This window comes from Podarcis pityusensis (assembly GCF_964106645.2).
Source record: "Podarcis pityusensis genome assembly, chromosome: Z".
NCBI lineage: Eukaryota > Metazoa > Chordata > Lepidosauria > Squamata > Lacertidae > Podarcis > Podarcis pityusensis.
Window position 1 is genome coordinate 15,020,785 of NC_138044.1, and position 25,055 is coordinate 15,045,839.

Genomic DNA, 25,055 nt, shown 5'->3' on the forward strand with positions numbered 1-25,055 from the left:
ATCAAGGTTCCTATTTTGATTTACAAAGTCCTGAACAACTGGGATCCAGGATACCTCAAGGATTCTGGTTTGGAAGCAGAACTGAGGCTGGCTTGGCTCACCTGTGATACGAAAACCATGAACCTTGGCAAACAAAGAGGTTCATTGTGTTGTATGTGTCAGGATTAGAGATCACAAAGGGAGGAGCTTATGAACGAGGTGTGATCTTTTGTTAACAGTTAGCCTGTTTTACACATGTGTTCAATCACTCTTCTTCTATTTATTTATTTTTTTAATTTAAAATAGATTACGCAAAGGAATAAACATCCTAATTGCCACTCCTGGCCGCCTGGTGGACCATATCAACTCCACCAAATGCATTCACTTCCGCCACATCCAGTGGCTGATCCTGGATGAGGCAGACAGGTAAGCAGTCCTGGCTGCATCCTCAATTGTTGGAAGTAGCTGCCCATGAGGGAGGTGGGATCTTTGAGACAACACACAGCAGGTAAGAACATTGGAAGCTGCCTTATATGGAGCCTGTCTAGCTCAGCACTGTCTACACTGACTGGGGTGGCTCTCCAGGGTTTCCCCCCAGCCCTTCCTGGCAGGAGATGGAAGGGACCAAGCCTGGAGCCTTCTGAGGATGCTCTGCTACTGAGCTCCCATAATGCCAGGTTGCCACCATGAACCAGGAAAGTTGGATGTGTTGCTTATCCTCGTGCTGTTCCTTTCCCCCCCCCTTATCTCTCACCTGTGTTTCAGGATCCTGGATCTGGGTTTTGAGAAGGCAGTCACTGCGATACTGAATGCCATAAATGCTGACAGTGAGAAGCGGCAAAACGTTCTTTTGTCGGCAACGCTTACAGAAGGTATGCACTACATTGGTGCTCATATTTTCATTGCAGCAGCCACTGTGGGAGGAGGGGCAGATGGGGAGGTTGACCAGAAAGTCATTGGTTGCAGGGAACTTCTTCCCCCACCCCTACCTGCACCCACGCAAGAGACCTGAGAGGGCTCCCAGCAGCTCTGGCAGGGGTGAGGGAACCTTTTTCAGCCTGAGGACTGAATTCCTTTCTGGGCAGCTTTCTAGGGGCGACATGCCAGTGGTGGGTGGAGCCAGAGGCAAAGTGTGGGCTGAGCGCAAATGTAAATTTTACCTTTTTAGAACACACTAGTTTCTACACACACACACATGACCAGAGTTTAAGGATACATCCCAGCCAGGCTAAAGCACTCAAGAAGGGTATGGAGCAGAGCCAGTGAAGGCTGTGGTCTGGGGAGAGTTCCAAGGGCCAGACAGAGGCCTAGAGGGCCACATTTGTTCCTGGCCCTGAGGTTCCCCACTCCTGAGATACAGTTTTCAACCCGTATCTCATTAATATTTGTAAGCTCCTCTGGGAGCCATTTCATGTTGAAGAACAGGATAAAGAAAGAGTGATACTAAATAAATATTCCTCCCCTGCCTGAAACAGGAGTCTCGAGGTTAGCTGACATCAGCTTGCATGATCCTGTTTACATTTCCATTGCGGAAGGATCACTGGGGTCAAACACTTCCAAGGCAGAAGCGTGTGCTAAGGAGGATGGCGGTGTCTCTGCAGTGAGCCTGGAAGAAAGAGGATTTGCTGTACCAGAAAACCTCCAGCAGAATGTTGTGGTTGTCCCTAGCAAGCTAAGGCTTGTGACGCTGGCAGCATTTATACTTGGGAAGTTGAAGGTGAGGTTCTAGTTCTGTTGGCTGACAGGTTAATGGGTGGGCCTTCCCCATGTCTTTTCCTACAGTAGACTTAACATGACCCCTCAAGGGTTTATTGTTTAGAATGTAATAACATAAGAAGTGACTGATGGATCAGGCCAGTGACCCATCTAGTCCAGCATTCTGTTCTCACAGTGGACAAAAATCAGGTGCCCTCAATGAGAAAAACCTCAGATCAGGACCCAAGCGCAAGAGCAGTCTCCCATCCTGTGGCTTCCATCAACCAGTATCCAAAATCGTTACTGCCTCTGACCATGGAGGCCAAACATACGTAGTGATTGTGATTCGTAGCCACCAGTAATAACCTTGTCCTCCATAAATTTGTCTCCTCCTCTTTGAAAACTACCCCAGGTGGCCATTGTTACATCTTGTGAGAGCAAACTCCATAATTAGAGCACTGTGCAAAGCAGTCCTTTCTTTTGTCTGCCCTGAATCTCCCAACATCAATTTCATTGGATGTCCTTGAATTTTAGTATTACAGTGGTACCTCAGGTTCCAGATGCTTCAGGTTACAGACTCCGCTAACCCAGAAATAATACCTCGGGTTGAGAACTTTGCGGAAGGCCCCCTTAGCTAAAGTGGTACCTCAGGTTAAGAACAGTTTCAGGTTAAGAACGGACCTCCGGAACGAATTAAGTTATTAACCTGAGGTACCACTGTATGTGGGTGTGGGTGTGTCTTTTTCCACTTCACTTCAATCCAGCTTGGATCAGCCCTGTGGCCCATCTAGTCCAGCATCCTGTTCTCACAGTGACCATCCAGATACCCATTATGGGAAGCCCACAAGGAGGACCTGAATTCAACAGCAACCCTCCCCTCCTGCAGTTCCCTGCAGTTGGTATTTAGAGGCCTATTGGTAGCCACCAGTAGCTTTATCTTCTGTTAATTTCCCCCCACCCTCCTGTGGAATTCCACAGTACACTCAGCCCTTGATTTGTGTCTGTTCTTATTCCCACAGTTTGAAAAATGCAACAAGATGATTGTCTTCTTCTCCAGCTGTGAGCAGGTGGAGTTTCACCACACCCTCTTCCACAAAGTCTTAGCTGCGGACCTTGAGCAGCCGTGGCTTCCTCCTTCGCCCTTGACGTTCGCACGCTTGCATGGTGACATGAAGCAAGAGGTGAACTGCCCACTCTCCCAACACCCCTATTCAGCAGCCGGCCAAAATTGGCTGAAGGTTTTCAAAGGCAATCAGGAATCCTGCTTCTTCTACATGCCATTTTTGGGAAATCGTTCTTTAAAAAGAAATGGGGCTTGGTCCTAGTCAGAGTAAACTAACGGATAGCCATCACTAAATTAGGTCTATTCTTTCAGTGGGTCTATTCTCAGATACTATCCACAGCCTAATAGTGAGTAACTGGTCTACCTAGCTTCAGTATTGACTGACTGGCAGCAACTCTCCAGGATTTCATACAGGGCACATTTCCCAGCCCTACCTGATGGTCCCTTGGGACTCTCTGCATGCAAAGCAGCTGCTCTGCCACTGAGCTGTGCTGCTTCTTGTGTGTGAGAGAAGGAGGAAATGTTAGAGCTGTTGGATACTGGTTAGAGAGCCAAGCTAGGGCTAAGGAGACACTGGGGTTCAAATCCTCACTCATCTATGAAGTTGTCATTGGACAACTTTGGTTTTTGAAAGGACTTGGGGGGCCTCAGTGGGATGCCTAAACAGGAAGAGGCTCTGTCACATTTCCAAGTTGTGTTGCAACTGCTACACCTTGAGAAATAAAGAAGCTGCAGTTATGTCCTCGTCTTCTCCTTCCCCGTGGCACCTGGAAATGTGCTTTTTAATGGACAGCATTAAGTAAACAAGAACAGGTGAGGTCTCTGCAGACTGGAGGTAGCCAAATGTTCCCATCTTAAAAAAAAAGGGGGGGGGAGAAGACCCAGGTACCTACTGACTTTTGAACTTGACATCAATACCAGGAAAGGTCCTAGAACAGTCGGTCTGTGAGCACTTAGAAAAGGATATTGTGAATACTAAGACCCAGCACAGATTTCTCAAAAACAAGTTACGCCAGACAAATCTTACTTCTTTTTTTGATGGAGTTACCAGCTTGGTGGAATTCTGTGGACATAGTATATCTTGATTTCAGTAAGGCTTTTGATAAAATCCCCCATGATATTCCTGCAAAGAAGGTGGTAAGATGTGAGTTGAATGAGGTAACTTGTTAGGTGGATTTGTAGCCAGAGCCCATACTAGCCCTTGAAGGCTAGTGTGACAGTAAATTAGTTAATTTAAAATCTACCAGTCACTATTAGAGGGGAAAGCCATGTCTGAGAGTTCTTCTTTCATCCCCGTTGCAGAAGTAAAATAGTATCTAACCAACAAGTTTTCCCATTGCCCAGCCCCTTGTGTTGAAATCCCCCCCCAATGATTAACCAATTAAATGGCTTTAATTAATCTACTTATTTGTGTAGCACTATCCAAGCACATTTTTGTTAGAGCAGTATAAGATAGGTCCCTGCTGCAAGGAGTTTACAGTATAAATAATTTAAAAACCAATTAAACATGCATCATATTTGGTTATTTATAATTAGTTTGCATAATATTTTTTTCCTCAGCCTCTCACATTGACAGGTCTCATAGGCTCTATCCAAACCCCCAAATCCTTTGTAACTTTTTGTGATCCATGTCCTGCCCATCTACAGGATTAATTTTGCTCACGAAGCACATGGATGCTTGCTTCATAAATCCCTTCATTTCTTTTAGGAGAGGACGTCTGTCTTTCAGGACTTCTTGCAATCAAAGACGAGCATTTTACTCTGCACAGTAAGTTACTGGATAATAAGTTGACAGGAGCGGTTGAGCAGTGTATCACACCAAGTAAGCTGGAGTTAACTCTACATTAGCAAAACAGGATCTGCACAGGAGTGTCATGTCTGATGAGCACAGCAACTCAGGTCTTGTCCCCATGAGGCAGTTGCTGAAACTAAAAGTCCTGCCTCTCCACAGCTGGTTATGTCTCCTCCTCTGCAGGGTTTTTTCCCAAGCAGTCAGAGACTGTGCATGCGTGCCTGTCTTTGCTTCTCCCACTTGATGCCTCTCCTGGTTCTGGGAGACCGGGGGGGGGGGAGGGAACTTATCGCAGCAGGAGGGGGAGACACTCATACCTCTTCATAAGCCTGACTCACCTCCGCTTCTTTGCTTCCCTCCTTTTCTACTTCAGCTTCTACCTCTGATTCTGGTCTGCTGTCTGTCACAGAGTCTCCCTGCTCCCTAAGCCCTGTTACCTCTTCAGCTTCTGGCACCTCCTCCTCCTTCCTCTTCTCTCTCTGACCACTCATCATCATTCATCCCCCACTATCACAGCTTTGAGTCTTCTCCCCTTGGGGTTTCCCCAGCTGGTTCCTCCCACCATTCTTTAGCATCCAACCAGTCCCTGGCATAGCTTTGAATATGAGCAAGTATAATTGACATGCGGTTTATCTTGTCATCTGGCCGGGAAAGGCATGGAATGAATTCAGGGTAAGAGGAGTCCAAAATAAAGGAGTGAGGACTGCATGCCCAGTGGATTTCCAGTTGCCATGTCTGTTGTCTGTCTAGTCCTGATTAACTTAGAAAACTAAGAATACTGAGATCAAAGCACAATAACGTGTTTTATTCTAAACTCAAACTTGCTTCAAGGGCGGATAGAAGACCATCACTGCTTGTGGGATGCTAGTAATCTTTCTCTCTACTGCTTCAGACTGCTGCATCACTACACAATTTGCTCACTTAGCCATGGCAGCTGTTAAGCCTGGGAAATCTGTGTGTCTCAGTGATGGCTGCCTACCATAAATGTGTAAATTAACAGCAATCAGGAGCCGTTGGAGCTGAAAAGTTCTGGCCACCTCTGACGTTCTGGGTTGCCATAATGTGGCTTTGCTTGATGATTTATTTTTTTAATTGGAAAATGGTTGCAAGTTTTGGGAATAGGAGCAAGGTGGGCATCAAAGAGTCCTACTGGATCAGGCCCAAAGGTCCAGCAGCTAATTCCCTCCCACTGCTGATAATTTCCAGTGTCTTTACTTGCTCAGTAACCAAGAAGGAAGAGTGTAGCCTTCTCTTCTTGTCTGTCCTCAGCATCCATATTTAGCAGCAGACTGCCCTTGGGTATAGCAGCTGTAATGTGGCTAGTCCTTATGGATTTCCAGTTGCCATAGTTGTCCTGTTTTTGGGCTTCCCATTAGGACATCTGGTTGGCCACTGTGAGAACAGAATGCTGGAGTAACCTGGCCTCCCTTTATTTGAACAAGCAGGATTGGCCAGCCATACTGTTTGGGACCGTTTGGTGCAGCTACAGCAGTCTACCTCCAATGAAAGACTTTTTATGTGGGTTTTTTTGTTTTGATTTTGAATTCCTACTATCTGAGTAGTAAGGAAAGCTGCTTGGATTTTCTGCCTTCAGGTCCCAAAATTATCTTCTCCTGAGGTGTATAAAGCCTATGCTTCAGACTTTCTCTAGAGTGTGTGAGTCCCATGAGCTTGTGTTTGCCATTTGCCGTCCTAACCAGTATGTTTCCCCTGGATCTCCTGTTTATTTCCCTGTGCCAGTTTCTATGGCACAAAAACAATAATGGCAATCACACCCCTCCAAAACTATGGAATTAATAGTAAAAGCCAAACTTTATTTGACTAGTGGGCATTTTGAGTGTGTTGGGGGTGCCAGTTAAAAAATGGCTGCCATGGAGTGGGCATGTCATGACACAAAAATGACTTCTGTGGAGCACAGCATAACACAGAATTGAATAGTGAACCACCACAACAACTATGCTTACCATGGGAAGTCAGCTATGCCCTGTTGGTCCTGATTATGGACATCACACAGACAGACAGACAGACAGACAGACACACACACACACACACACACACACACACACACACACACACTGTTGCTGTCTAATAACAAGGAGCATTCCTCAGTATGAGGAAAAATATAGGAGGTAGCCACACAGAAATCGCTTAATGTGTGCCTGTACATTTTGCCGTATAACGTTCTTTCTAGAAGGGCTAGAGACTTGCTTTCTGTAAAAATAATAATGAAAAATCAGTCTGGGGCACCTTGCAAGAGGCAGCCTTGAAAACCTTCAAGGTTGATAACCCCTGGTGTAGACAATACTGAGCTAGATGGCCCACCAACGCTTCCTATGCTGTTCTTATGCAGTAATTGTAATTTTTTCCCTAAACACGCCAATTAACGTTTGAAAAACAGACCAGGGCTTGTCTTGCGAAATGTCTGTGCTTTCTCCTTCACTGAAGTTCTTTGCTTGCCTTTCTCAGGGAGGTGCCTCTGCTTTTTTAAGGGGGGGGGAGCAAGTTCAGTGAGAGGAAGATCATTTTGGAGATTTGTTTGCCTGTTAACTCCATCACGCTAACTCATCCTGCCAGTTTTCTGGCGGGCGCGGCCAAACGCTTTCGCCCTCTGACAGCTTTCTGCGCTCTCCCCCTCTCCTTCCTCCTCCAATCGTGCAGCCCAATCTGTCACTTGGCCGACGGGGGTCCCTTCCCCGCTGATGGCTTTCGACACTCAGCTGTAATGACTCTTGGCAGGCTGGGAAGTCATGAGAGCTCCTACCTTCCGCTTGGCCCTCTCTCTCCCCACCCCCCGACTCTGCCTCTCTTTCTTGCTTCCCCCTGTTTTAGCTAAAGCGCTTTGTGTGTGCCTCTTTTTGGTAAATAAATGAGTCATTTTAATCCAACTGACAGCCTGGCACCTGAACGAGCTGCCTTCCATCTGCACCTTCTAGGCCTTGCGGAGGCTGCCAATTGTCAAGACTAAGGCCTTCAAGGCCTCACCACTGAGTGCCCTTTCAGGAACAACTTCATCAGATTTCTCTCTCTCTCTTCTGTCCCTAAATCTTGGGGAAGTTGGTGGGTCCTGAACATTGGGGTTGTACACAGGATCCAAATTTGGAAAGATTTTTAAAACACCCCTGCCTCAGCTCCAGAGCTCCAGCGGTGGAGATGGAAGTGCAGCAAAGACAGAAAACTAACTTTGAGCCCTTGCCATTCATGGTATTTATACCAGGCCAATCTAGAGGCTCATACTACTGGTAAGACATGGGTGCTGCTGTTCCTTTCTCTAATGGGGGCTTTATGTGCACATAGTCCCAGTCACTGCATGTAGACCCCCAGCCTTTGCTCACAAGGGACCTTTTTGATCGCAAGCTTGCTGATAACAAATTTTGTGGCCTCTTAAGCCACCAGGCTCACTAATTTTTATTTTACTTCCTGTGCGAAAACTCCAGCCTATGGGTCTGGTCCTTGAGTCTTCCCCAGGCCCCACCCCTTCACAAGCCCCACCCTCTTTTCCCCAGGCCACACCCTCTTTTTCTGCAGGCCATGCCCTCTCAGCAACCTTGCTTCAAATCCTTCTCCAGTGTTTTTCACCTGGCAGAGATGTGTCTTTGAACTCTAATAATACCTTTGCTTTTCTGGATGGAGGATAATAAAGAAATTAGCCAGCTGTACAAGAGTAGCTCCAGAAGGGTATCTCTTTAAATTCTCAGCACCCGTAACAAACTAGAGTTTCCACCATGCTTTAAGGGTGCTGAGAGGTTTCCAGAGAGTCATATTTCCCTCCTGGTGCTACAGTTCCCAGAGTTCCCTAGGAAAAGGGACTGATTACTAACACATGCTGGGAATTTTAAGTTTGGAAGGGGAATTGGTGGGTGGGTGTTCTCTAACAACTCTCAGTACCTTTAACAAGTGACAGTTCCCCCAATCCTTTGGGGGAGGGCTTGACTGTTTCAAGTGGTATTATGTTGCTTAAGTGTATAGTGTAGATGGGGCCAGATTCTCTGCGAACAGCAACAGCACTCCCATAAAATGTTATGAGACTTTAACTTAATGGTGTGTGTATGTGATATTATCACACACCAACTGAATCATCTCATTTGGCTAAAGTTCCCAGAAGAAGAGAAGGTGGCTGGACACTGGTGGCGAGAACTTGGGTTGAATGAGCATTCCAAGTAATCAAGATCTCTGTCCTACCACCCTTCAAAACAGGCACAAAACCACCAAGGAGGACGAAGCCTGAGTGAGGCCTTGAAATGAAATCTGAAACAGGCCATGTGGGCCCCATTCCCTCAACCAGGCAGAATATACCAGTCCAGCCAACCCAGAGGATACATTCTGCCAGCCTGGGGTAGAAGGTGCTTCTCAATTAACCTTCTCCCCTAACCCACAAATCAGGGCACTGATAGTGGGCCTGACCGATCTAGATGCTTCAACCGGCTAGCCAATGGTAGGAGCTGGAGTTGTAGGCCGCTATTCCCTTCTGTGCCTGATGAGGACTCTGAAGCCCCGGGGCACATAGTCCATGGCATGAGTTTACTGGCTGAACCCTCTTCCTCTTCAGCATTACACTCACTGCTGAGACCGCCCCCCCCACCTGAACTTTTGTTTAAGAGGAGGATACAGCTTCCAGGACCACTGAGCGTGCCATTTTGGCGAGGAATGAATAGATTGTGTCTCATTTGAGAAGCCAGTTCCTAAAGGGTGGTGTGTGAGACAACAGGGTCTAGCTGCTGCAATGCTCATTCAAGATTCCTTGTCTTGTTGCACCAAACCAGGAACAGGAACCCAAGGGACACTTTCTCTTCTGGACAAATGCTCAGGGGCCTTGTGCCAGTGGTGGGCAGACGAGGAGTACAAAAAATTGCCTTTGCCTGAGAGCCCTGGGAAGAGGAATTGATTGTTAAACTTCTCTCTGGGAGGGGGAATAGTGTTTTCATAACAACTCTCAGGACCCTTAACAACAAACGGATCCCAGGCTTCTTTGGGGAAGGTCATGGCTGTCTAAAGTGGTATCATAGTGCTTTAAATGTGTGGTGCAGATGTGGCTCTAGTTGCACCTGCAGAATCAGAATGACCGTGCGTGAGGGGTGTGAGTGAATGCAAGTGCGATTTGTGTTGGGAGGCAGCTGGTTTTAATTGCAGGAGAAGAGAGCGAAAACCATGCTGGCGAAGAGCTGTAACCAGAGATGATATATTTGCATACTCATTACGGCTTTGCATGGTGTTGTGCCTTGATCTGCTTAAACTAATAACCTCTTTTGGCAGTGTATCTGCTTCATCAAGTGGACTGGGAACAGGCGGCGACTCGACGCCGGTCGCGGCTGGGTGTAATAAATCCCCCTTCTTAACTTGGCAGCTCCTTAAAACTAAATCCAATATCTTGGCATAATGGCATCTAATAAGCTGAAGCGATCGGTCAAATCCAATTTAAATCCCTTAACCCGCCCCCCCTTTTTTTGGTGCTACGAAAGGAAAGCTCAACTAGGGTTGGGTTGGACCTGGATGGAAAGTGTTATTTTATAGTTACGCTTTTTTATATATATATAAAAACAAAATTTGGAAATCCTCTTCCAACACTTGTAATCACTAATTGCAGTTCCAGTTGGAGAGGGCTTTTGAGGTTGGATCCTGCTTGCGGGTTTGCTAGAAGCATCTGGTTGGCCATGTGAGAACTTGAGGCTGGTCTAGATGGGCCATTGGCTTGATCCAGCAGGACTTTTCATGTGTTTTTATTTGGCGTTAGGGATTTTTCACCCGCCAGTATAGGTTTCCATGCTGAGGAATGCATGAGCCCCAGATTCTGCAGCTGTTAAGATCCCAAGTTTTGTTGGCATATGGCTGGAGCAAACACTTTAAACAGACAGTGTTCAGGCTGAGACTCAGTATGAAATAAGAAAGCTTCTGTTTATTAAAGGAAGTCCATTTTTTGATAGGAAGTCTCTGATGCTAGCTAAATAATCAGGAGAAACAAATGAGCCAGTTTGCCCCTCAAGAAGGTATATCTAGGTAGACTTCACAGCTAGAGGTCCAAGAGAAAGTGGAAGAGGGTGCAATGTAATTCATACAACTTGGGCTTCAGCACAGAGATCAAAGGGACAGATACAGGTTAGGACTCACACCTCTGGCTTGGTTCAGGTGTAAACTTTTGTTACAAGTCCTTTGCTTGCACACACTTCCCCTTTCCTGCTTGGCTTCAAGAGAGTTAATTCCTAGTAAACAATGGTTTACACTTTGCCTTGCAAAATCTGCTTTAAGTTAGTGTTCAGAAACAGAATGCAAGCCATAGCTGCCGGTTCAGATGTAGTGTGTCATTTGTTGAAATCAAGCATATAGGCGGAGAAGGGAGTTAATGAGCATAGGACTCATTCTTAATATTACACTTTTTTCGTATTTTTCCTGAAGTATGTTATTTAAAGGGCTGTGGATATGCATTCTTCATAGTGCATTGGGTTGAAATATCTTTTTATATAACAATTTATGAACATATGGTCATGCATATATTTATTTGATTTAATTATCCAACTTATTGGGAATTGTTGTTCATGGGCCCTTGCTAGCATTTTTGTTTAGCCCTCCATTTTGTGGGTCTATAGGGGATGTTCTTATTTGAGTTTAGAATTGTTTCCTTCTTTGTTGCAATAGCTTTTTGGAGGTTAAGGTTCTCCCCTTTCTCTACACCCCCACCCCAATTTCCCATAGAGTGCCAAACCCCAGTTTAGTGTAATATCTCCACCGTTGATTGATTGTAATTTGCTCCTGAACACCTTGGATGAATGACAGGATAAACCATAATAAATGTAGTGAACGTAAACCTTTATAAAAACTGAGCTCATCATACATTATTCATTTTCAAAGGACGTTGCTGCTCGTGGATTAGACCTGCCACAGGTTACCTGGATTGTACAGGTAAGTTTTCCTTTCCTTTCTTTCCTGTGCATGTGTGTGTTGTGTGATTGATGGGTGGAGGGATCAATCTTCAACATCACGGAAACCTGGTGCAGAGCTCTGGTATGCTCTAGGTTGTGCATCAGTAGTGGGCAGGCATCAGGCTTGTTGATTCTACTTAGGTTTTTAGCTAGACCTCTCAAGATATAAAAACCAGAATCAGCCTCTGGCATAATTATTTCCCAAAGGTCATTTGCTGTGCAGGATGGTTCTTAACAGGAGAAACTGGAAAATTGAGCCTAGGACTTTCTGCATGCAAAGCAAGTGCTCTGTGATTGAGCTACACCTCCTTCCCAAGGCAGCGTATTTGGGGGGCGGCGGGGGGGGAGGGAATGAACTCCTGAAATCCTGTAGATGTGCTGCCAGTCACCAGCTAGGTGGACTGAATGCTCTGACTCAGTGTAAGGCAGTTTCCTATGCTAGGCATCAGAGCAAGGACATATCCCAGCCAGGCAAAACCGCTCAAATCAGGGTAAGTGAGGGGTGTGGTCTGAGGAGTGTCCAAGGGCCAGGCATAGAGGCCTGGAAGGCTGCATTCAGCTTCCCTACCTCTGGCATATAGGCACACACTTGCCCCCATGTATGAGCATGCACATCTCACCAACATACCCCTCTAAACGTAAATGCTTTCGCCAGTCCTAACAGCAGGTGTTCCACTGGCCTGTAAATAAGAGAGCAGTGCTTTTCTGCCATCTGATCAAGGGTGGTTTAGAAATTTAATAAATAAATAAAATAAATGCTGCCTCCTTCCCGAATGGTCATGCCTCTTTTCAGGTGCAGGATTGGCTTGCAGGTTGACACACACACACCCCAATATTAGATGACAGTGTGTTGGAGACCCTGGGGAAGTTGCTGCTTGTCCAGAAGGCTTGGCTCGGTCATCCGGATAAGCCTGAGGAGAGACCTGTGGGAAGCAATTAGATTACTCTCTGTGTGTCTCGGGTGGCCCTGCAGCCTGTCGAAGGCATGCCAGAGGGCACAGGGGAAAATGATGGAACGGGGCTGTCGCTGATCGGTCTTTAGGTTTCTGATAAGGGAACAAGGAAACGGCAGAGTAAGCTCATACAGTGGTACCTCTGGATGCGAACGGGATCCGTTCCGGAGCCCCATTCTCATCCAGAAGCGAACGCAACTTGCACGTGCGCGGGTCGCGATTCGCTGCTTTTGCGCACGTGCGTGACGTCACTTTGACCGCAAGTGCGAGTGGCGAAACCTGGAAGTAACGCGCTCTTCTGGGTCGCCGCAGCGTGCAGCCCGAAAATACTTATCCCGAAGCTACTTCAACCCGAGGTATGACTGTACTAGATAGAATAAGGCAGATTCCCATGTTCCTAACTCAGGCCCTTGGTCTAGCTAAGTACTGTTTACACTGACTGGCAGCAACACTTCAGAATTTCAAACAAGGGGTCTCTCCCAGCTCTAGCTGGAGATGCCGTTGGGGACTGAACCTGGGACCTTCTGCATGCAAAGCAGATTCTCTGCCACAGAGTCTATGTGGTGCTTTCCAGGAACATAGGAAGCTGCCTTATATGGAGTGAGACCCTTGATCTATCTAGTGCAGTTTTGCCTGTACCGACCAGCAGCAGCTCTCCAGGTTTTCATGCAATCATAAAATCATTGAGTTGGAAGGGATCCTGCAGGTCGTCTAGATTCCAATGCAGGAATCTCAGCTAAAGCATCCATGGCAGATGGCTGTCCAACCTCTGCTTGAAAATCTCAAGTGAAGGAGAGTCCACCACCTTCTAAGGGAGTCCATTCCACTGTTGAACAGCTCTTACTGTCAGAAAGTGCTTCCTGGTGTTTAGTCGGAATGTCCTTTCTTGAAATTTGAATCTATTTGTTCAGGTTCTAGCCTCCAGAGCAGCAGAAAACAAGCCTCCATCTTCCATGTGACTGCCCTTTAGATATTTGGAGATGGCTATCTCCTCTCCCCTCAGACTGCAATATCTCCCAGCCCTGCCAGGAGATTTCGGGAATTAAACCTGGAAGTTTCTGTGTGCAGAGCAGATTCTCTGGCACTCAGATACGTACAGTCCCCCCCCCTCCAAAGAAGGCAGTTCAGAAATTAATTTAATAAATATGGTGCCGCTACAATATGACACTCACCTTCAGGTGTCATTTGAGTTCTCTACCCTTGATTCCTTTGCTTGCTAATTAAAAGCATAAACTGGAACCTGTTGCAAAAAAGAAGATGTGTGTTTTGAAATGATTTTTTTTGGGGGGGGAGCAGGCAACCCGATCAGTCTGTCTGCGAAACCCGATTCGCACATATGAGTGATTGCCCCGTGTTGTAGTCCATCCTAAGGAATTGACCTTGCATGTGTGAAGCGGTTCTGCAAGTGTATGGAATGCAGCTCCCCCCGCCTGCCCCCCCCCCCCGTTTGTCATTTTTTAACATTTTTGAAGCGTGCACTCAGTGTACGGTACATATACGGTAGCAGTGTAATGTGTGAATCAGCCATCAAATGCCATGACACTGTAAAGCTAAGCCTATGTAAATGCATCTCTCTGCTGAGTAGCAGGTCTCGGAAAGCTTTAAGCAAGCCAATTACTGTATACTTAAGCCAATATAATTTTAAGGGGAACCAACTCAGGTGCGCTCTCTGGGTTTATTTGTCTCGCACCTATGGCGAGCAGCTGATGCATATTAAGAAAGGAAGCAAATAGGTCACTGATGCACCCACCCCCACCCCCCGCATAGAAACAAATTTTGTTTTTTAAAAAAATTGGTGAGAAGACAGCTTGGCCAATGTGTCATATTCATATGTCAAAAAAAACCCTTGTTACCACTGTAGCTGTGAATGATGGTTGCGGGGATATGAGGATGATGGGTTCTGATAAGCCATTTCTTTCCTTGGAAAAGGAAGCTGATATGACCTGGGATTTATTTTTCTAAATGACCTCAGACACAGCACTCTCTCTGATAATTAACCACCCATGCAATCTGTTAATTCCTTTTCTTCCCCTCCACTCTCCAAACTTCCTCTCTCTCTCTCTCTCTCTCTCTCTCTCGCACATTATTTTTTCTTTTCTTTTTTCTTTTTTAAAGTATAATCCTCCAGCTTCGCTTGCCGAATACGTCCACCGTGTTGGGAGGACAGCTCGGATTGGCAGTCACGGGAACAGCCTGCTCATCCTTGCACCTTCAGAGGCGGAATATGTCAACTTCTTGGCTTCTTGCAAGATTAAGTGAGTCACAAACTCCCCCCCCCCCGCACTCCTCTCCTCTCCAACCAAACTTCCTAGCTAAACCAATAATAAGGTATCTGCATTGCTGTGTCTCATTACAAATGGATGGTAGTTGCTACCTTCTTTTTAGAAGGATGCTTTTAATGACAGCCGAAGTATGATTCTCAAAGAGATTTTTTTAAAAAAAAATTCATTACAAAAAAAGTATTAATGAAATTCTCAGTTGGTTGGCATCCTTGTGTCTCAGGAGACAATTGTGCCTTTGGGGGTAAAGGCAAGCAAATGGAAGGTTGCAGCGCCTGCTGTGGCTGTAGAGACCGATACGGGAGAAATGATGATGATGATGACAGTAGACCCACTGAAATTGGTGGACATGACTAATGTGGGCCCATTAATTTCAGTGGGGCAATGCAGAGTAGAACTTAGTTAGACACAACCGATTACTTATAATAATTAATTGTTATTGTTATTAATAGTCCATTAATAGAGACCATTGCATGGAAGCGAGAAGGTTTAAAACAACAGGAGAGGTTTGAATAGATTGGGGAGGAAGAAATACTGATTTATTTATTTAATGTTTTAACAAGGAGATATAGTGGAGATGGATACAACACAGAAACCAACACCAAAAAGCTTACACAACAAAGCTGTTCTCAGTTCCCTTCTAGCTGTACTGAAATCTTGCTTAAGACCACCACTTTATTCCCCTCAGTGTTTTTCTATCCATGCCTTATTAAAACCTCTGCCGTTGTTTTATACAGTCATACCTCAGGTTGAAGTAGCTTCAGGTTGAGTGTTTTCGGGCTGTGCTCCGCGGCAACCCAGAAGTAACGGAGCACATTACTTCCGGGTTTCGCTGCTTGCGCATGTGCAGATGCTCAAAATGACATCATGCGCGGAAGTGGCGACACGCGCAGACGCAGGTTGCGTTCGCTTCAGGATGCGAATGGGGCTCCAGAACAGATCCCGTTCGCAACCAGAGGTACCATTGTACTGCAACTTTTTCCTTCTCATTGTCCTTCCGTCCCTGCTTTACTCGAAGCTCCCCCTCTTCCTTTCCTCAGCTGCCGCATGGGTGAGTGATAAAGTAGCGCTAAAATATCACTTCACTCCTGGTAGCAAATGTTGCCTTCAAGATGAAGTTCCAAATAGAATGTAGTAATTTACAGCAAGTATTTTATTAACAAGCAAACACTCATGTATGCACACCATCCATCACTTAGCCTTCTCTAACTGAACGAGCTTGCTTTTAAGATGCTATTCATCTTAAACTTGTAGGAACATAAATCTGCAGATGTAGGAGAATAGGGAGGTGGTAGTGTGGAAATGGTGGTGGTCTGTTTGCAAGGGGTAAAAGGAGGCAAAGAGGAGGGGGAGAAGGTGCAGATGAAAACGGAGGAGTGCAAAGGAGGAGATGCAAAAAAGGACAACAGGGGAGGCGTGCAAATGGGGACAAAGATGAAAATGGAGGTATGAGAGAGGCTGCAGAATAGAAGAGAAACAGAATAGGAGGTGGCCTCATAATTGAGTAAAAAGTGAAAAGAGTACTCAGTAGTTACAACATGTGGTAGAGGAGGAGACTTGTTGGGTTATGCCTTCTGAATTTGTATGTGTAAAGCTTTTCTGTTGATGGGAGGCCCCATCTTCACTGATGCGATAACTTTTCCCCCATCTAAGTGGAACCTGCAACAAAAAGTTGCAGTGCGGTGATTTCCTGTTCAGGGTGCCAGCCAGTCAGCCATGTCCTCTACAACTATAATCTATTCCATCTCCCCAGTTGGTCTCGGTTCCCCATCATTTCCCACCAGGAGTCAGTCACCACAATTCCATGCCCCCTGTGTGTGCTTGGAGGTGGGGGGTGGGTTCTTCTTAAATATTTATTGTACTCCTGCAGGTCTTGAGATCTCACCAAGCCTGCTGCTACTTCACTCTTCTTCAAAGATGGTGCTGTTTGGCTCGATAAACTGGCCTAGGATAATCGATTTGCTGTATAGGATTAGGTGGTTCAGTAGCTCTAAAGTGTTCCACAGTTTCTACAGATAATGCTGGGATTTCATTACTATCAATGGCAACAACAGTAACAGAGAGGGGTGTGCAAGAGAGTGTAAGCTAGCCTATTGTACAAAGTTGAATTTTTGCATTTGTTGTTCCTCCCACTTTTGCCTCTAGCCCTGTTCGTCATGGGTGTGAGGCCTCTGAGAAGTTGCCCAGAATTGAATGTGCCCTTGAGCTGTAAAAAAATTCCCCACCCCAGTTAGAAAAAGCTCCCAGTATCTCCCAGGAGGACTGGGGGGAAATCTTAAGGGGACAGGAGTCAGGACCCCTTTGTTGTGGGACAGGACCTTAGGTTAGTGGAGTGTTTATAAAGTCCTCATTTCAGAATCTATGAGCCTAATTAGGACAGGTAGGTGCTTCTTACTGTGTGATAGTTATCTATGTGGAACTGGATTATCCCTGTGTGTAAGTAAGAAGGGACTGATAGCAGGCTGTGGGCTTAATGGATTACAGATCAGATCCGGATAGACAGTTCCAAGCCCAGGGCAACACGTGGCATCAAATCTAATTGCCCTTTCAGTTCATAAATGGAGCCTGGTGGAAATTTATCCTGACAATTTCAGTGTGGGAAACGAGGCAGAAGAATGGCCATGTGCTGGTCTGGTGCATAAACTATTGTGCTTTGAAAGCAAAGCTGTTCCGCCACCTTCTGAAAGGTTGGTCGCCTGCCTCGTGTCTCTTTTTTCGCATGCCTCTTGTCTCTTTTTAAACTAATAAGCTTAATGAACTGATGTAACTGACAACAGTAATAATACGATTTGGGCACATTCATGGCAGATAGTAATTTGCTCTGAGCTAACTAACGCGAACAAATTGCTTTATGTGTCTGACAAGGTGGTCTCTAAGTCCATGAAAGCTTATGCTGTAATAAATTTGTTAGTCTTTTTATTTATTTAGAGCATTTGTGTCCTGCTCTTCAGGTGAAAAGAGTCCCAGCACGATTTATATACAATCAACTAAAACATGACCATTTCCACGCAAAGATTTAAAATCTAAAAGATGCAACACAAAAGGAAAAGGTGATGGAGAGGGAAGAGGAAAAAAGCAAATTTAGGTACCACTTTTGTGGACCAGAGCTCACTTCATCGGATGCATGAAATACTATTATTATATTGACAGATACATTGACATGGGTGGAGGGAGAGAAGATGTTAGCAGTGTCATCATATGGATATATTATACAATATAGGAAACACAAGACTGTCGTAAATGCTCGTTCTGCTCAGAGTAGGCCCACTGAAATTGATGGACGTGACTAACTTCAATGAGTTTGCTCTGAGTAATGCAACCCACAGACTGTGATAAAGCTTAAATGTACATAAGAACATAGAATGAGCTCTACTGGATCAGGCCAATGACCCATCTAGTCCAGCATCCTGTTCTCACAGGGGCTAACAAGATGCCTGTGGGAAACCAGGAAGCAGGACCTGGATAGAAGAACACTTTCTCTCCATGTGGTTTCCAGCAACTGATACTCAGAAGCATTGCTGCCTCCAGCTGTGGAGGCAGAGCATAGCTGTCTTGGCTAGTAGCCTTCTCTATGAATCTGCCCAATGGCTAGTAGCCTTCTCTATGAATCTGCCCAATGCTTTTTTAAAGCCATCCAAGTTGGTGGCCACCATTCCCTCCTGCAGGAGTAATTCCATAGTTTAACTATGAGTTGCATGAATAAGTTCTTTCTTTCTGTCTTTCTAGTACATTTTTTGTAAAATTATATATAGTCATTGCTCAGAAAGCTGCATCGTCGCTTACATACAGGCATTGGTAAACCAATGAATACCTATAGCAGGATTTAAAAACAGATTCAGGCCACAGGTAATGGAACTGAACTTCTTGATAAGCTGTAATTCAGCAGTTTTACATGGGAAACCCCCCTCCCCTTTATCTTGTTCAAGACTGGCTTCTAGCAGCAGAATGTTCTTGCAGGACGAAATGTTAGATAGGAAACTGCTTTACTGAGTCAGACCCTTGCTCCTCCCTCTGGCTCACTTTTGTCTATGCTAGCTGACAGTGGCATCCAACGCCTCTTGTCCCAATATCAATTACAAGATCTTCAGGTGACCATGAAGATGGATAAGATGCACTTAAGAGACTGTCTCTTTAGGTCTGATGCAGAAAGGGATCTAACTGTGATTGCTTCTACCAAGAGTTCACTGTGGTTCCCACTTATCAAAATGGAACATGCCCGAGCCAGATACCTGACAAAGCTCCCACTTGCCGTACTAAGAATCGCTTTTACAGAACTACGATTCCAGTTGATGCCCTCGGCGGTGTTGGATGGATGGTACAGCAAAGTACATTACGAAGAGAGACTCTGTTTGTGTGGACAACCCTGTGTCGAGGACCTGTGCTAGCTGACAGCAGCTCTTTAGGAGTTCAGACAAGGAGTATTTCTCCTATCTGGAGATGTTGGGGATTGAACTTGGGACCTTCTGCATGCAAAGCAGGTTCTCTACCACTGAGGTGCAGCCCTTCCCCACACAATAGTCCTTATAAAGGGCTGCATTAAATAGGAACATGGGAAGTTGCATTGCACTGAGCCATGCCCTTGGTTCATCTAGCTCAGTTCCTGGGAATCAGGAATGAGAAAAGGACTGGTGCCCTTATGCCCTTGCTTGTGGGCTTTCCAGAGGCATCTGATTGCCATCGTGGAAAGACAGTGCTGAACTAAACAGACAATTGGGTTTCATCTCGCAGGGCCCTCCTTATATTCTTAGGAGTTCATAGCAGAGGCAAGAGACAAAACCAACAACTTTGTGATTCATGGCACAGGCTAACCTGGGGAAGTAAGGCCCAGCAAGCCTGGCAGGACTGCCCTCTGAGGAAACATGGTCCAGATCCATCATTCCTCACCACTGCGCTAGATCTCAATAACCCCCTTTTGGTTCTTCTTGATTATATTAAGTCATGAAATTAAGATATGAATGGCAGAGCGCTTTTCTTTCTTTTTTTTTTTAAAAAGAAGAAGTGGTGTTTTCCCCACTGCTCTGACACATTTGTGAATGAAAATGTCAAAGCCTTCTCCCCACTTGACAGTGATTTCCTGGAGATATAAAGATAACACCCCCCCTCCCCCAAAAGTACTCCTGCTGCCCCTGCCATTTCTCTCCTCACGCTTGGCATGCTGCCAGCTTGCAACCTTGCATATAAGCGAACTTCGTTCACTCAGCAGGGAGCACGTCACAGAAAAAGGGGCTGAAGCTGGTGTGTGTGTGTGTGCGTGTGTGTGTGTGCGTGTGTGTGTGTGGCTTCATGCCTTCACGGGGATCCGCTTTCTTTTATAAACTTCGTTAGGCAGCTGTTAGGAAATAAAGCAATTGTCTGATGAGCTGTCGGCAAGGAAGCCCCTGTGCTGTTCTTACAACAATGCAATCCTTTTCAACCCGTCTCCCCCGCAACCCCCAAACAACCGCAAGTCTCAATCGAAGGAACCAAGAGAGACATAAGCAAACACACACACACACACACACACACACACACACACAGCAAAAGAAAAATTACACTTTAGAGCTGACTTCCCCTCCACTTTCCTTGTCTATTTCTCCTTTGAAATGTCAGTTTCATTCCATGTGGATGCAAAAGGAAGCTAAATTTTAAAGGTCTGTGTGTGTGTGTGTGTATATGAGAAATCGGGGGGGGGGGGGAGAAGAGGCAGGATTGTACAAAATGCTATCATGGTCTTAAGGGAAAGGTTAATGGAAGATAATCCAAGGTTCAGATAACAGCTACAAAACCCAGTTGCACTGAGTTGATACCCAGGACACTGGGTGAAGGTTTTATGGATTGGTCTCTTGTTGCTGCTCTGGGCTCTTTAGGGAGGAAGGGTGAGATAGGAAATGAGTAAATAATAAAAAATTTTAAATGATTCTTGACTATATGGAATTGTGAACAATTTTGTTTTTCACACGTCATTTGCCTCTCATAATATTAAAAAGGAATTATAGTGGTACCTACCTCGGGTTAAGAACTTAATTCGTTCTGGAGGTCCATTCTTAACCTGAAACTGTTCTTAACCTGAAGCACCACTTTAGCTAATGGGGCCTCCTGCGGCCTCTGCACTGCCGCCGCGCGATTTCTGTTCTCATCCTGAAGCAAAGTTCTTAACCCGAGGTACTATTTCTGGGTTAGCGGAGTCTGCAACCTGAAGCATCTGTAACCTGAGGTACCACTGTATTATGAATCTGTAATTTTTTTAAGCCTGCAGGTGTGCCTGCCGTCATTGATGAGCAGCAAACCGACCAAGCTGCCATCAGTGGTGGTTCTTACCCTCTGTAAAATGGATGCAGGGTCTGTCCTCAGAAGGATTGCTGGAAGGAGGAAGGGAAGAGAAGGGATGTCTTGGTGGCTAGCCTGAACAAGCAGGAGTTGTGGGATTCAGTGCTAGCAACCCTACAACAATAGCCGCATTTCAAAGACATTCCATCCCTCCTACCTCACAAAAAGGGAAATATTCAGAAACCATAGGTAAACATTTTGGCCTCATTTATGAGGAAGGACTGTAGCTACTTTCCCTACACTTCTCTCTTGGTCCTTCCCATCTGCAATAGGGAGATGACAATATTGGTGTGCTTTACAAGCTCGTGGGCATTTTGGATTGAGTGTGTGTGTGTGTGTGTGTGTGTGTGAACACCAGGGCAAGATGGTTTGATCATATAATGCCAATCCTGACCTGACTGTAATGGCTGCCAATTAGTTTCTGAGCCCAAGTCAAAGTGCTGGTTTTGACCTATAAAGCCTTAAAACAGCTCAGGAGCTCAATACCTCAAGGACTGCCTCTCCCCATATGAACTGGCCTGGACCCCGTGATCATCATCTGAGGCCCTTTCCTTGTGCCCAACCTCCATGAGGGGCCCAGAGGGCGACAACATGATAACAGGCCTTTTCTGTGGTGGCTCCCCATTTGTGGAAGTCTCTCCCCAGGGAAGCTCATCTGGCACCTTCATTAAATAACCTTCATCACCAGGCAAAAACATTCCTCTTCTCCCAATCCTTTGGCTGATGAAACAATCTATGCCCTCTTAAATGTGTCTGGCGTGTGTGTGAGGGTAAGCTATTTGTCCCCCCCCCCATTATGTAATGTGTTTTTATGTTGTAAACCGCCCTGTGATAATAGATAGATTAAGCACCTGGTATTTTGTGGCGCTGTGGGTAAAACCTCAGCGCCTAGGGCTTGCCGATCGCATGGTCGGCGGTTCAAATCCCCGCGGCGGGTTGAGCTCCCGTCTTTCGGTCCCAGCTCCTGCCCACCTAGCAGTTCGAAAGCACCCCTAAAGTGCAAGTAGATAAATAGGTACCGCTTTCTAGCGGGAAGGTAAATGGCGTTTCCGTGTGCTGCGCTGGTGCCGGCTCGCCAGAGCAGCTTCGTCACGCTGGCCACGTGACCCGGAAGTGTCTCTGGACAGCACTGGCCCCCAGCCTCTTAAGTGAGATGGGCGCACAACCCTAGAGTCGGACACGACTGGCCCGTACGGGCAGGGGTACCTTTACCTATTTTGTGTGAAATACCTGGATGGAGGATAAAGAAAGAGTGTATTTCTATAGAAACTAGCATACTGTAGAAAGGTAATCTTTATATTTGTTGCTTTCTTGCTCATGGTTCCGCCCACCACTGGCATGTGGCCCTCAGAAGGTTTCCCAGAAGGGAAATGTGGCCCTCAGGCTGAAAAATGAAGCTACACACCTTAATTATAGCACAGCAGAACCTGAATGACATCGCCTTGGGCTACCCTTGATGTAGCACTATTTTATTTTATTTTTAAAGTGCCATTTCCAGCCATGATTTAATAAAATATGTGCTAAAAAACAAAACATGAGTGATCTTTCCATCCCTTGTTTTTCGCCTTCCAGTGTTTCAGAGATGAAGATGGAATCTGTCCTGTCCAGCTTGATGAAAGATGACCGTTTCAAGGGCAGCCAGAGGGGAAATAAGGTGAGTTCTTATGGAAGAGGGAACCCCTCTCTCCCTCCATGTTTCCTTCCTTTCTAGGGAGGAAAGTTAAAAGGTTTGCAGTCCTTTCTCCTAGTCACAAGAGGCATTACTTCCTGGGATGCTCGATGAGAATGGACCTAACATTTGGTCCACCAGCTCTGCTCTTATAACTCTTCACTTAAACCTGGGTTTGAGGATTAGGTGAATGCCCTGTTCTGGAGGGAGATGGGCCTCTGAAGGACCAGGTTCACAGTCTGGGGGTTCTCCTCCTCGTCGTCTTCCTGTTGTTGTTGTTAAACTTATTACCTGTCCTTTACCAGCAGATCCTGGGGCTGGTTACGGCAATTCAAAATTTAAAACAGTCTAAAATGAATTGCAGTCCCAGGAATAAGGTGGGCCCTGAAAGCACACACTTTTCAGGTGTCAAAGGCCTGGCAAAGAGGTGCATCTTCAGCATTCACTGAAAGCTATATGGGAAGGTGGCAGCCACACGTCTGTGGTGAGGAGATTCCACAGAAAAAGTCCTCTGCAATCAGTTAATGGTGAAGAGTGGGATCTAAATTTGACATTTCATCACCTGAGGATGGTAGTGTTTGAGGAAGGTATAGTGGGAAAGATTAGTAAATGTCTTCCCTGCTACACACCTTCCTTAAGTGTTTCTACCTGGCCGGAATGTGTCCATGGACTCTGGTAATGCCTTTAGCTTGCCTGGATGGAGGATTTTGTGTGTGTGTGTGTGTGAGAGAGAGAGAGAGAGAGAGCGAGAGAGAGAGAGCGAGAGAGAGAGAGAGGGAATTATCATTTGTTCCTGCACCCACTTTTGCTTCTCCCTCTGCTTACGGCTGGCAAGGGGCTGCTAGAAGGTTGCCTAGAATGGAATATAGCACTTAGGATGAAAAGGGTTCCCCAACCCTGGTGTAAAGCAAACCATTTGCTTGCTCATCTGTGGTGAGTCAGAAACTCCGTTTAGGAGATGAGGCTTGGAAGGCATTGCAAAAGTGGCTTTTTTATTTTTGGCCCAAATGACTAGCATCGATACACGTTGTCCATTGTTAGCTACTGGGGATTGCCTTGAACAGCTGTGTTCCAAAGTTGACCTTGACCTTGCAGCCGATCAGAAGCTTATTATTTCTGCAAAAGGGTCCCTGTCCCTTGTATCCTAGAGCCACCCAGTCAGCATGGAAAGGGACCTTTTTTAGCCACTGAGAATAAGTTTCCTGGCCCTTTGTGCTGATTAGAGCTGATCAACTTGGAAACTGAGTGTTCTGCCTTCTTCCAGTTCTTTGCGTGCTTCCAGTTTTTTCAGTGTATAAGGCTTTACCAAATCATCATAGCTTTCTCACCTTGCAGAAGTCTTCACTGATGTCCATTATAAATACCCCTTTAGAGTGTGTGTGTGTGTGTGTGTGTGTGTGTGTTTGGACTTCTCTGAGGAGCTGATGGAGGAAAAGATGCCGAAAGCACCTGTAAAATGTATTTTTTATCTTTAGGCACATGAAATATATATGCGGCCGCGTCTGGGTGTGTGAATGTTCACCGGCCTACAAAGAGAATACATTTGATCTGCCTGCACTTTTTCTGCCAGGCTGGGGGAGGCTCCGAGCGGGGGGCACGCTCTGTGTGTGAGAGAGAGGCTTGGAAGGTGCAGGGCAAAAAGTTGCTAAAAACAAAAATCTTTGTTTTGTATGTATCCCTTTAAAAAAAAAAATCAAGAGAGAAGGCATTGCAGTTCTCACCTTGCTTCCTGCCCACCACCAACTGGAAGGAAGATGCCTCCCTTTTATAGTCAGGACAAATAAAGTCCTTCATGCAGCACATAGTTAACTATGGAACTCCCTCCCACAGGAGGCAGTGATGGCCACCAACTTGGAAGGCTTTAAAAGAGGATTAGACAAATTCATAGAAGGGCTTTTTAATAAAACAGCATCAATCAGTTCCAACAAAAGCTGTACATGGTTACATGCTTACTTCAGTCACATCTAAAAAGAAAAGTTGAGTAGGGACTCTTAATCCAATAACTGAATCATTGAATGTTAGCATGAATGGCTGGAGGTTTTACATTTAATGTCATGTCTGTTTACTTAGCTGATCTACAGGGACCACACCTTATCATGATATATATAGCTATATTATTATGAGAGCCGTGTGGTGTAGTGGTTGAGAGCGGTGGACTTGTAATCTGGTGAACCGGGTTCGCTTCCCCGCTCCTCCACATGCAGCTGCTGGGTGACCTTGGGCCAGTCACACTTCTTTGAAGTCTCTCAGCCTCATTTACATCACAGAGTGTTTGTTGTGGGTAACGAAGGGAAAGGAGATTGTTAGCCGCTTTGAGACTCCTTAGGGTAGTGATAAAGCGGGATATCAAATCCAAACTCTTCTTCTTCTTATCAGAGTGAACGTATTTATTTTGACCTCTGCCAACC

The 25,055-nt window shown here is 45.7% G+C and overlaps 1 protein-coding gene across 2 annotated transcripts in view; it reads left to right on the forward strand.

The window, feature by feature from the left end:
* DDX31 (DEAD-box helicase 31) overlaps positions 1–25,055 on the forward strand; it is a 64,394-nt gene that overhangs the window by 15,709 nt on the left and 23,630 nt on the right. For both annotated transcript variants that reach the window (XM_080990611.1, XM_080990610.1), the window contains exons 10-17: positions 286–405; positions 745–851; positions 1,455–1,696; positions 2,694–2,855; positions 4,446–4,505; positions 11,370–11,420; positions 14,509–14,648; positions 22,551–22,632. In XM_080990611.1, the coding sequence (XP_080846737.1) occupies positions 286–405; positions 745–851; positions 1,455–1,696; positions 2,694–2,855; positions 4,446–4,505; positions 11,370–11,420; positions 14,509–14,648; positions 22,551–22,632 (964 nt within the window). The remainder of the gene's footprint in view (positions 1–285; positions 406–744; positions 852–1,454; positions 1,697–2,693; positions 2,856–4,445; positions 4,506–11,369; positions 11,421–14,508; positions 14,649–22,550; positions 22,633–25,055) is intronic.